The sequence below is a fragment of the Meriones unguiculatus genome, chromosome 18, assembly GCF_030254825.1.
Source record: "Meriones unguiculatus strain TT.TT164.6M chromosome 18, Bangor_MerUng_6.1, whole genome shotgun sequence".
Taxonomy (NCBI): domain Eukaryota; kingdom Metazoa; phylum Chordata; class Mammalia; order Rodentia; family Muridae; genus Meriones; species Meriones unguiculatus.
This window is the reverse complement of record NC_083365.1, coordinates 72,213,003-72,226,807: the sequence shown is the minus strand read 5'-3', so window position 1 is coordinate 72,226,807 and position 13,805 is coordinate 72,213,003. Positions and strand designations below refer to the sequence as shown.

The following is a 13,805-nucleotide window of genomic DNA, read 5'->3' as shown; positions in this document are numbered from 1 at the left end:
GGTCCTCTTCCCCTTCCATCTGACCTTAGCCTTTCAGGGACACTGAGGAAGACAATGCAGAGTTCTGATGAGATCATTTTCTGAATAGCAGTTTTAAAGAAAGACAGCTCCAGGCTCTGACTGAACACATCAAGACGAAAAATAAAAATTGTTAACAAAATTGAGGGGATCACACACCTTTATGGGGAGTGGGAAAGAGATGGCCATTTTAATGCACATGTATTAATTTAAATGATAGGACTCTCTTGCCCCAAGTGTCACCTCTTCTGAAGAAAATCACATCTGCTAATAAAAAATTATCAAACACCATCCCATTAAGATGAGACCAAAGAGATGAAATAGCAGAAAATAGTACCATAATTACACAAATGCTTATCATCTTATTAAGTCCTGCAAAATGTAATAATTTCAGCATCCTTAATTGAAGGATTTCATTCTAAATGCTGTTTTGATGCAAATAAGCAGCCTGCACATTTGCCTTCCTTCTACTAAGTTTAAGTTTTCTAAGGTATGAACTATCCAAAGATCTCTGTCCCCTCCCAGAATCATGGCCTTTCAGGGACCCCTCTTCTTCCTTCCCTTCCTCTCTTCCTTCCTCCTTCCCTCCATACCTCCCTTCCTCTTTCTCCCCTCTTCTGTGTATGTCTGTGTGTGTCCGAATCTATCCCATGGTGCACGGTGCTCGTAGAGGTCAAACCTGGGGCTCAGGCCTCGCTTTCCACCTCGTTTCAGGCAGGGTGTTTTCTTTGTTTTTCACAGCCCATGAGCTTCTGGAAATTCTCCCCTTCCCAACCTTCCCACAGAAGTACTAGAATTATAGACACTCTCACTACATGTCTGGGTTTCGTGTGGATTCTGGGGATTTGACTCAGGCCCTCACACTTTCATGGAGAGCGATTTTACTGACTGAGTCTTCCTAGCCCTTGAGGGGATTTTGATGTTTTTTAAATGCTGTTTACTTCAGAAACTCTTAGGGTTAGGTTCATTCAGAGAAGGAAGAAGTACAGAATTCCAAATAAGGAGTTCCTACAGAGTATAATTGTGAAATTGCCTGTGTCTATCAGTTGATGGTGGGTGAGGTCTTGCTTTTCCTCTTAGGACTTTTGCAAACTCCTTTCCTCTGTGCTTCTGAACGTTGGAGTTTGTCATGATGAGGGTAGTGATATTTAATGGTCGTTCACCACAAGCCGACATCTCAAGCAGCTCTTGAGCCCCACGGTGGGCCTGGGTTAAAGACGTATCATTAGAAGATGGAAATAGCAACACTTGGGACCTGAAAGATAGCTCAGTCAGTTACTTGCTCAAAGACCTGAATTCAGTTCTCAGAACCCACATAAAATACCAGGCATGGTGGCATACACTTGTATCCCCAACCCTGGGAAGGTAGAGCCAGCTGGCCAGCTGCCCTAGCCCAATCAGTGACCTCCAGGCCAGTGAGAGACCCTGTCTCAAAAACAAAAAGGTGGACAGCACTTGAAGAATGGCGCCTGAACTCCTGAGGTTAACCTCTGGCCTCCACATTCTCACCACACTTATGCTTCCACATGCGTGCACATGTATGCACACACACACACACACACACACACACACACACACACACACAAGTATAATAACCCCCAAACTGACACTAACACAAAGAAGAAACCACATTTAAACCAGAAACAGCACCCACAGTTGTTAGTCAAAAGCCACTTTGGTCTCTCTTTGGCAAATTCCCCATTTTGACCTAGAGTTTACTCGCCTCCCAGGAATGTTCCCACATCCCACCTGCTGCATGATGTGGAGTGAAAATTAATTTAAACCAGAGCCTATGAAAATATAATTAGGAAGAGAATCTGATGCCAAAATAAAGGATGCCCCTGATTTGCAGAGGCAAATAGTTTTAAATAATATATCCTCACTGTGCATTGAAATCTGTAGAGCAGTAGAGCTGAGAATGGGTCCTTCTCTGTTACTGCCCATCCCTCAGCTTGTGCTTCAACAGGAAGACTTTGCAAATCCACAGCCCCTATCTGCAGCCCTTGGGCATCTGCCGTTTATAGATTAATAAGCCTGGAAAAGATGCAGGGACTCGGGGCCCAGCCACAGGGCCAGGGCCTCAGGTGAGTCTAGAAGTCATATGTAGCACAATCATGGAATTTAAATAATTGTTTTTATTCCATTAAGTGTGGGAAAGTAGGAGGTAAAAAGCAGAAAGCTAAATCTAGCCCCAAGGTCAGCATTCAGGCAGATGACTTTCTACATCCTTTGGTATGAAATGATGGTGGTATCGTACTCAGCTGGAGCCCCTGAGGGGATCCACCAACAGCACCGTACAGTTCATGCTGTTGTTGGATGCCCACACGAGCAGCTGAAATATATTTTATAGATGCCCTTGTAGGGGTTGGCCTTCCACTGAGGGCCAGCTGTGTTGCTGTTGAGACCATGACCACACAGTGTAAGGGAACAGAAATTTGAGAACCTCGAAGACCCCTGTAAATGAACACCAGCCTGTGATCAGGCTTTCGGTGTTCAGATCTCAGCTCCTGCATTTCAATAATGCTGTGTCACCCTTGCTGTCGCTATCTCAGGGTGCATCCTTCCAAGCATAGTAGTGTCCGTGGCAGCACCCCTCCCTAACATCAGATAACACCAGGCCAATGTGATGTGATATCCACACCATTGCCAGAGCTCCTGACACAGACAGTGGAGGTGTTGGCTGTCTTTGTTTGTTTGTATGTTGTGGTGGGAAGGAGCCACATGCATCTGTATGTGAGCATGCCACAAAGGCCGGACGTCAACCTTAGCTGTCCCTCCTTTGGGACATTGGGTTGCTTTTGAGATAGGATCTTTCTCTGACCTAGGGTGGTTGGCACATGAGCCCCCAGGGATCTGCCTGTTTCTACTTCCTCGGTGATGGAATTTTAAGAATTAAAAGCCCATACCACCACACATGGCTTTTTGACATGGGTGCTGAGGGATTAGATTCTAGCCTTCATGCTTGTGGGGAAGCACCTTACTGAGTGGTCCAGCTGTTTTATGATTAGTGTCATTGACGCCCAAAGCTTCCACTATTAGATTAGAAAGCCAGTATTTCCGTGTTCCTGGCAGTGTTATCACTTAATACACATGTGCCAAGTCTAAGGACTCTTTCCAGCACCCAGAATCCCCATCTATAAAATACCAAGGGTTCACAGGATTCTCTCTACCATTCCTTTTGCAGCTTTGCTATCTGGAGCTGGAGTATTCCAGCTTAAAGGGAAAAAAATTGAGACAGGGTCACCTGTAGCTCAGACTGAGCTCAAATTCATTATGTACCTGAGATTGACCATGAACTTTTATTGTCCCACCTCCACCTTGTGAGGGCTAGGATTTTATGAGTGTGCTGTCATGTCTGGTTTACATGGGGCTAGGGGTTGAACCCAGGGCTTCACGTCTGCTAGGAGGGCATGCTACCACCTTAGCCACATGCCCAGACAGGAGGTGTTTATAAAATGACACTTAGGAATATGACTTGGTGAGCTAGCTTACTGAATACACATCACGGTCTCTTCATTCCACAATGGAAATAATGGGGGAAAAGGAAATTTTCCTAGAGAGTTATATTCCAGGAAAGGGTCATGAGACCTAAATATGAGTTAAGTATAGTCCCTTATTCTTTTTAAAATAACTTATGGCAAAAGTCTGTGACTCAGGAGGAGTTATAGCTTCTTAGACTTTAATGTTTCCTAATACCCTGGTGTGAATGACTCCATTATAAAGTTTTAAAACCGAAGCAGTTAATCTTGAAATCATGCATGGAACCAGGCACCCTGTAAGTCCTGCCGTTCAAAGCTGTGGTTGTAATTCTGGAAATGGGCTCTCTTAATTAAAACCTGTAACGAAGCCAGATGATAAAAGCAAAGCAGAATAAAGTATACCTGCATTCATATCCTCACGCAGGTGGACACATTCAGTTTAGCAGTGCACAAAGTACAGAACGTGCCACCATTATGAGGACTGCAGAAGATTGTTGTACAACAATGAATAAGAGCTTTAGTATCTTCTTGCTGCAGGGAACAGAGGTCGATGAAGACGTTCGAGAGGATGAAGAAGATAGAGCTGCTGATTCTGCGCTCCAGAGCCATGTGATAGGTAAACATCCACATGCTGCTTGATTAGCTCTCCTTGATGCATTGCTAAAGGCCTCCAGCCATGCACCCCTCTATGGCAGTGGTTCTCAACCTGTGGGTCACGACCCCTCTGAGGGGCAAATGACCTTTTCATAGAGGTTGCCAAAGACTATCAGAGAACAACAGATTTTTATATTATAATTCATAATGGTAGCAAAACTACAGTTATGACATAGCAATGAAATAATTTTAGTTTGGGGGGCCACCACAAATTGAGGGACTGAATTAAAGGGCCACAGCATTAGTATGGTTGAGAACCACTGGTCTATTGGGCACGAGGAGAAACTTTTTCCACCGGGAGGCGGGGTGTTATATTAGTTACGTTTCCTACTGCTGTGGAAAATAACCTGACAAAAGCAACTTCCTTAGGGAGGAAGCGTTTATTTGGGGCCAGAGTTCAAGGCTGCACATAGTACGTCATGGTGGGAAGTCATTGCAACAGAAGGGTGAGGCAGCTGCTCACTTCACATCCCCAGTCAGGAAGCTGGGAGATGAAAGCCGGTTCGCAGCTCCCTTTCTCCATCTTACCCAGCCTGGGAGCCCACCTTGGGATGGTGTGCCTTTTAAGGTGGGCCTCACTGCCTTAGTTAACTCTAGATAATCTCTCAGCCGCAGGCCAGAGGTGACCCTGACCTAGATTGGGCCTGGGCTTGGGGCTAGCACAATTGATGGAGTCTTTTGCTTGGCACTGACAAGGTCGAGGGTTTGATCCCCAGTACCACAAAAGGAACGCAAAGCAAAAACAGCAAAACCCAGGGCCCCAGCGACACACTATGGGAAAACATGGCTGTTGGCAAAGGAATATAGTGTGAGCTGAAGAGGAGTTTGTGCTTCTGTTATATAAATGGAAGTGACACTGGGAACTAATGATTTTTTTTTCTAAGTAGAGAAACAACTCTTAAAACATCCTTTTATAGAACACTGATGCAAGTGTTTATTGGTTAAAAATACAAGGTGGTGACTTTCTGAAATGGAACATTTCTAAAACCTGGGTGTTTCGAATGTAGAAGAACTGTCTTAGTTTCTTGCCTGCTGCTATGATAAAATGTTCTGACAAAAGCAATATTTATTTATACAGCTCAAGCTCAGAGCTTCATCACTGTAGCAGAGTCACAGGGGCAGGGCCTGGAAGCAGGTAGTCATGATACATCCAAAGACGAGATTAATGGATGCATGTGTGTCCCCAGCTCCACCGCTCTATTTCTTCAGTCTTGGATCTTCTGCCCACAGAATGGTCCAGCCCATAACTAACCTTGGTCTTTCCACATCAATTAATCAGTATACTCCCCCATGGGTATAAGCAGAGACCAGGCTTCCCAGATGACTCTGGATTTTGTGAAGTTGAAAATTAGCACAAAAAACCACTACAAGATCCAAAGAAAATAAGTAAATTCAGCTAGGTGCAGTGGTTCGTGGTTCTCATCTGTAATCCTAGCACTCTGGGAGGCAGAGGCAGGTGGATCTCTGTGAGTTAGAGGCCAGCCAAGGCTACACAGAGAAACTCTGTCTCAAAAAACAAAAAGTAAACACGTTTTTTTTTCATCATTTCTGTTGAAAGCCCTAAATAGAAATAGATCCGAATTACCTTCAACTTGTTAGGTGTTTCTTTTTTAATAAATAAAAAAATTACAATTATTGAGAGAATGTAATTCTGCTGGTGTAAGTAAAATTAATTCACATGGACAAAGCAGTCAGCTTCCTGCTTGCAACTCCCTGAAATCTCTATAACCCTAAAGCCAGCCAAGTTGTATTTATTAAAGTTGTGCCTAACACCAAATATAAAAGAACACATGTACCCAGTGAAGTGGGATTCAAATGCCCTGTTTCAGCACCTGGGAGGAGACCATGATGGAGGAAATTTCTATGACCTTCATCTTTGTGAGGAGACTGAAGAAGCAATTCATTTTCAAATCCCCAAGCCACCTTGGACACATGTAGCATTCACTGCTGTTCTTCAGGAGATGCCAGTAGCTGTGCGTGTGGGTGTGCTGATCACTCACCTTGGTATGGGGTGATGGAATGGATTGCTCCAGGTGTAGCAGACTGCACCAGTGTCTTAGCTTTTCTTATTGATGAGATAAAATACCCTGACAAAAGCAACTTAAATGAAAAGGTTTCTTCTTGCTCATAGTTTGAGAGTACAGTCCCTCGTGAAGGTAGCAGCAGGAGCATGAGGCAGCTGGTCCCCTGCATCCATCATCTACTGTAGAACAGTGAGTGTATGCACAGGTCTACTCAGCATCTTGGCTCCTTTCTCCAGTTTTTACGGTTCAAGATCTCCCGCCCAATGAATAGCCCCACCCACAACTTTGGGTCTTCCTATGTCAATTAACATAATCAAATAAATCTCCATGAACATGCTCAGAAGCTTGGTCTCCCACATAATTCTACATTCTCTCAGGTTGACAATTAACGCTAAGCATTGCAATGGACTGTCGAGTCCTAAGACATGACTCTCTTGATGGTAGCCAGTTTACAGTAGCCTTTGTGTCCATCGCTTTCTCTGGGATGCCCTTAGCAGCCAGCTCTCAGCAGCCCCTTCTCTAAATGCCCTATTTTTCCAGCATCCCCAGCCGTCTTCAGCAAATTATAATTTATTGTGTGTCTCAGAGTGTTGTTGTAGCCATTCAGCTTAATGAGACTGGCACATAATTATTATTCTTTTCATTTGTAATTAGGAACACAAAAGTCTTCACAAACAGCTGAATGAGTGTATTCTGAATCAGATTACTATTCCAAGACATCCTTTTATTATGGTTGTCAGTGTAAAGGGATTTAATTGGTACCAGTTCAGCATAGTTAGCTAATGTGCAAGTTAAATATTGTTTAACAGCCTTCAAACATGATAGTCTGTAAAGCCTGACTGAGTCTCCTTTTTCCCATAATAAAGTTTTGGACCTGTAAAAAAGTAATCATAACAGGCCAAAGATATAGTTCTGTAAAAGAGCATGTACCAAATGTGTTCAAAGCGCTAGGTTCTATTCCCATCAATGCAAAATTTAAAATTCAGTTAAGAAGGGCTGGGAGTGTAGTTCAGTTGGGAAGAGAGCTTTCCCAGTAGACATAGAGCATTGTATTTCATTTCTAGCACCACATAAAACAAGCATGCTTTGTACTCAAGGTTGTTCTTTGCTACATAGTGAGTTCAAGGCCAGCCTGGGTTACATGAGACTGCGTCTCAAAACCAAACAACACAACAACAACCGCAAAGAAAAACAAAAATGGATAAAGAAACAGCAATAACAACAGCACAAATACACACATGAATCCACATATGTGTATGCACACATAGAAAGTAGACACTGACTTCTTATTGGAGAGCTACAATAATATAAGTATTTTTAAGAGACTAACAGTTCCTTTTAGATCCCCATCATTTTGTTTGTTAGCCTTTTGTCACACGTGGCATCGTCAAAAATAATTACAACATGAAATTCAGTCCCTCAGTCTTGCTAGCCAGCCTTCCACTGCTCCATGACTTCATGTTCTACTCAAGTATCCCCTTTCTTGGCATTCTGTTGAACGGTGCTGCTTTCAAACGCTCTGGTGGAAGCCACCTCAACTATGCTTTTGACAAACTGTAGAGTCATCCGGTCACTGTAGACTCTCTTCAGGGTGAGAACAGCTTTGTAAATAAAATGCTGCACCACCAGGAGCCTGCAGCAGCAGCAGCGGCAGCAGCAGCAGCAATAAATCCTGATCTAATCTCCTAAGTCAAAAAGCATCTATTATAGAATTTAAAAAAATGCCAGAAGAGAGGCATGTGGCAGCTCAATGGCATCATCAAAAGCCCTTTTGAATTTCATCTCCCTATAACCTCAACAATACCACGTAGGTTCCGCCTTGCAAACCCAGTGCCTGGGGCTGCAGACTGAGTCCTGCCACTCTAGGTAGCACATTCCCATTGAAGCAGGGAGTATGGGGAAAGAGTAAAAGCTTCCCATGTTCCCAGTAGGCTCTACTAACACAACATCACCGGGAAATGGATCATACAGCCAACACTAGCTGCAAAGGACGCTGGGAAAATGTGCAATTCCTTTCTAGCCTCTGTTACATGAAGTTGCAGAGAGAAAATCACTGATAGTAACTGATGTTGCTATCAGTCTGGGACTGGATGAGAGTCACTAATGTTTATCCCCTTATCTTTATCCCATCACGATGACTGAGGATATATGCATTTTTCCACCCTGATGATCCTGACCACAGTACTATCATCTATTTTCAATATTGTATAACCATAATATAATATTTTCAGTAACAGTTCTAGAACAAATCCAAATTTATGTCTCTTCCAAATAAATACCAACTAACACCTTTTCAATAGAGAACAAGCATGGAAGTTATGGCTTGTGTTTCTGTACCTCAGGATGATTGTGTTGGTTTGGTCAAAGTACCAGGAGTTGTTTAGAAAACCAGCTATTGTTAACTAAACTGCATCTAAATTGAAATGCAAGATTTCTAAATAAAGAGGCTGGAGCAATCGCACAGTGATGAAGAGCACAGGCTGTTCTCATGGAGGACCTGAGTTCACTCCCCAGCACCCACAATGGACAACACATTCTAGCTGCAGGGGGTCTGATGTCTCCTCTTTGCTTTTGGGAGGACTGCTCTTCCAAGAGCACACACTCACATAGACACATGTGTAATTGCATAAATAGAAGTAAAATACTTATGTAAAACTTTCTGAATTAAATAAAATAATGGCACTAGATGTTTTTCTTTATAACAAACCTTATAAATGTCAGATTTTTGTCTTAATGAGCAGCAGAAAAATGGCTAGTCAATTTAATAGATGTTCTAGCACAATAGATTTTTTTTTTACTTTTAAAAAACTATCACAGACTTATTGTATATATGATCCTAATTGTCTACTAATGTTAAACACTTTCAGAGAATGGAAATACTATTGTCTTATGTTGAAATTATCAGCCAGTGGGGGATAGATACTTGCTAAAGTTCCTGCTCTGCAGCATGATGACCTGAATACGATCCCCATAACCCATGTAAAACAGTGGCTGTAGTAGTGCATGTTCTAATCTTAACACCAGTAAAGAGGGGACACGACCTAATGGGTGACTTCCAGTACAATGAAAGGCTTTGTCTTAAAAATAAGGTAAACATGAACCTCAGCATGAACACACACAGGCACACAAGCACACACAGAGAAATAAAATACCAGCCAGTGATGAATACCAAAAATAATCCGCACGGTTCAAGGTAGCTCACTGGGCAGCACTTGTCCCCAGCCTTGTGGACCCAAGTTCAATATCTGGGTTTCACAATGGAAGGAGAAAGCAGAGTCCCACCAGCTGGCCTTTGACTTCCATACATGCACTGTGGCTTGCCTGTACACACACACACACACACACACACACACACACACACACACACACACACACAATGAATAAATAAACATATGGATGTAATAACTAACTAGGCATATAAAAATGTTTGAAAACCAAGGACCATGCATAGAGAGGATCTAGATCCCTTACTCAGATGTAGCCCATGGCAGCTCAGTCTCCATGGGGATTCCCTAGTAAGGGGATCAGGGGCAGTCACTGGCATAAACTCAGTTGCCTTCTCTTTGATCACCTTCCCCTGGCAAGGTGGCCTTACTAGGCCATAGAGAAAAAGGATCCAGACAAGCCTGATGAGATCTGATAGGCTAGGTCAGAAAGGAGGGGAGAAGGACCTCCCCTATCAGTGGACTAGTGGAGGGATATGGGGAGGAAGAGGGAGGGAGGATGGGACTGGAAGGAGTTGAGGGAGGGGGCTATAGCAGGGATACAAAGTGAAAAAGATTGTAATAAATAATAATAATAATAATAATAATAATAATAAAGAAAAGAAAAAAAAATACGCCCCCCCAATCCCCCAAGTTATTTTGAGGATTTTGAAGATGTAATATAGAATCTATGGTACAGAAGTGTAAGACTTAGAAAGAACAGCTGTCTAACCCTGTGAGTAAACACCTCAGTGGCTAAAGGTTGTACTAACCCCACCTAATGTCTCCAACTGCCAAGGTATGCATCTAGTCTCTTCTACAGATGCTTTCCAATGCCAGAGCATGGCAAGACTGATGATATGGTCCCTCTCTAGCCATCCAGCTATCTCTGGACATCTACAGTACATTGTCTTGGAGCTCACACTTCTAACATTTCATTAAACTTGCTATTTGACAATTTAGTATGTGTGTATGAGACATTCTGGTTACTCTTACCCTCTCTACTCTTTCTTATCTCCATCACACTCCTGTCAACCCCCTACTTCCTTCACGTCCTTTTGTTTTGTTTTCTGAGTAACTGATTTAGATCGAGGCCTTCTGTGTAACCAGATGTTTGGAACTAGCCGTATGGCTGATGGGCTCTGCATTGGACATACTATTGAAAACAATGACTGCCCTTCCCTGGTATCCATCAATATCCAATAGTTGAGTAGGGAGGAAAACTCCACAAGCCCCTCCTTGATCCATTATTGCCCTGAGAGGCCCAGTGCAGGCAGCTGCACTGCTGTGAGATTGTGTTAGTAATGGCTGTGTCATGCCCAGAAGACAACATTTCACAGACTTTCTCCCCTATTTTCCGGCTCTTATGTTCTTTCCGTTCCCTCTTCCGTCATGTTCTCTGAGCTTTAGAGGCAGAGAGTTCCCCTTCCTGCCTCAAGAGCTGGTATTGCCCCAACGGATCCTTATAGCCCATGTGTCATCTACTCTTCCCCTCCTCCCCAGCCCGGGCTAACCTACACACGAGGAGGTGAAGTCACTTTGAGGGCCTTACCTCCTTAAACCTGTGCATTTCCATTTTCCCTGGGTGTCTTCCTTTTCCTGTCCTCTCCCAGATGGTAGCTAATCTAGAAAGATAAGTTATGTCACTATAGAAGCAGATTAAGCAGGCCTCTTTTCATGTCAGATATTTGCTTTATACTCAGCTAACCATCTCCTGCTAGTTAAGAGCAGTTCTCGGGAGCTGTAGAGCTGAGACATTCAAAGTACTTGTTTAGCTTGGATGGGGTGAGGAGGAAGAACTCTATCAGGCTGCCTGGCTTAAGGAACAGGAAGGAGGGGTATTATTCCTTTTGCATAAACTTACTTCTGCCTTCAAGTTAGAAGTGAAACAAAGCTACGTCGAGCCAAATGCAATAAACTTGAGACTGGTTGGACAAGGTCCTTTTATGTTTCTAGGCCACAGACTGATCCTTGTACCCTTATCATCCATCCACACAGCACATAACCTAGTCTGTAGCCCAGTGAACAGTTGAGGGGAGCAGAGGGGATAAAGGAGGCAGAGGATGGATAGTGGTTAATGACTCTATACCAGGTTCAAAAGGAGGGAGAGTCGGTGCAGTGTCCTCACCCAGCATGGGGAAGGCTTGGCTTAGTGCCAAGATTATTTTAACTGTGGTAGTTCCCGTGGTTGTAAGAGGAAAGTAAGGTCCCACCGGCTCCTCACATGACTTAGCTTAAATGGAGAACGATAAGCAGGACAGTGGAACGTGCCAAACAGTCTCAAACCCTGGAGAGAAGATGCTTAACCACAGTTGTCCATAGTGAATCTTATCTGGATTTTGCAGATCATATTTTGTGTTAACTCCAAGACTGTATTTCTCCAACCAGGAATATAGGAAATAACTGAGAAGCTCTGATTTTCAGGGGCCAGAACAAGAGGAGAAATTTCTGTATATGTGTGTGTGAGAGAGAGAATGTTTGAGTGTATGTGTGTGTGTTACTGCATGTAATCACTTGTGCATGGGTGAGCCTCTGTGTAAAGGCCTCAGGCACTTGTGTACCTGCCCACATGTGCATATAACAACATCCACTCACATGGCCATGCAGACACCTGCCCCTGGCCACCCATACACACTATATAGACTGAAAAGATTTCGTGTCAGAGGCTGTCAGGATTCCTAGCAATGTATGTATTAAGTCTGCAGCATTTGAGAAATGCATTAGCTGGAGACAAGGGACAATTGCTAGAACCAATCGGGTGAGAACTTTGGCAAAAGGCACAGGTGAAAATTGAGTTATTAATGACACATGGCTGAGAAAAGACACAGAAACAAGGATGCTCCTGGCTTGAACAATAGGTTGCATCAGAAAGAGAAATTGGGAATTTTCAGTAAATCCACTATAAAGCAGAGCTGATCTAGAAACCTTCTAAAATATTCTGCAGCACAACTTTTAAAAATCAGTTCATTCCAGACCCTTCTCCACATGACTCCATACAGATTTACTGTGTTGGAGACCAAGTCTTACATAACTAACTCTGGCTGGCCTCGACTCTTTGTGTAACCAAGGAGAACCTTGAAGTCTTGGTCCTTCTTGCCACTGCCCACTGAGCTATGGAATTACAGGCATGCACTTCTATACCAAGTCTATATCTGCTATATATGCTTGGCATGAATATATATGTGCTATATGTACATAGAATGTATATATACAGGTGCTGCCAAGTGCTCCAACCAGGGCTTGAGAAATACTAGGCAAGCAAGTACTGTATTCACTGAGCCATGTCCTTACTATTGTATACTGCAGCTTAATACTTCCTGGTATTGCTATGATCACACAAGTTCGTCATTTATTTTCTGTTAGTAGTGATTTAGACATTGGCAAATAAACTACAATGGCCCTCTTTTCACATAGGAGATATTAAATGTTTGTAAATCCTTTCAATTGTTCATACCTTTATGCTGTGTACCTTGATCATATCTACCCACCATTATCACCCTCCAGCTCTTGCTAGTGCTCTCTACCCAATCTCCCTCCAACTTTATGCCCTCATTTATATTGTTATTAATAATCCACTGGATACTTTTTTTTTAATAATTCATAGACATGAACCCAGACCTTAGTGCTTCTAAACAAAAATCCTCGTGTTCTGAGGATGGATAATGCCCAAGAAAATAACTTATCAGTGTCAGCCTTAATTTTTTTCATCAGCCCCGGGGTAGAATGGGAGAATCGTGGTGTAGCCATCATCTTATCGCTGGCGCAGTGTCGGCTCCACTCATTTTGCACAGGATCAGATAAAAGGATGCTTGCTTTATCTTTGCTCTGCCACCCTGGTGCAGCTAAAAGCTTTTCAAGAAGGGGGAGGGGCAGAATGAGCGGAGAGGTTAACAGGTTATGAAGCATTGTCCCAGCCAAGCCAGAAGCACTGAATCAATTTCCAATATGTTCCTCACAGAGCTAAGATCCTATGCTCTGGAGATGTTATTGTTTGATTATAAAAGCAGGTGGAATTTGAAGAGAGACTTTCGTGCCACCTTGATAAACAGTCTTTGCCTGTAACTCGATTGTGTCAACTCCCAGATGGAAGCGAATTATGCTTTCAGGTGACTCTCTGCCCAGCTAAAACTTAGCATTGAACACCATTCTCCAGAGCTCACTGGGAAGGAACTCAGCCTGTGCAAGAACTTATTTGGAGCCTGCCCCAGCCACCCCACTTCCAAATGAACTCATTGTATTTACAAATATGTCATTTACCTGGCTGTTAACCTACTCCTCAAAATATCACCTGTGTCAAAAGCAGATATTATGGGCAGTCCCTTTGCAATGTGATGTTTGTTTTTATTAAAGAACAAAAACACAAAACAAACAAACAAAGCCCCACTTCTACTTCTGGGGGCTGGAGAGATTGCCATCTCCATGATTAA

The 13,805-nt window shown here is 43.1% G+C and overlaps 1 protein-coding gene across 6 annotated transcripts in view; it reads left to right on the top strand.

Annotated features, from left to right (window-relative positions):
- Nckap5 (NCK associated protein 5) overlaps positions 1–13,805 on the top strand; it is an 888,867-nt gene that overhangs the window by 778,359 nt on the left and 96,703 nt on the right. For all 6 annotated transcript variants that reach the window (XM_060371849.1, XM_060371848.1, XM_060371850.1 and 3 more), the window contains one exon: positions 4,035–4,113. In XM_060371849.1, the coding sequence (XP_060227832.1) occupies positions 4,035–4,113 (79 nt within the window). The remainder of the gene's footprint in view (positions 1–4,034; positions 4,114–13,805) is intronic.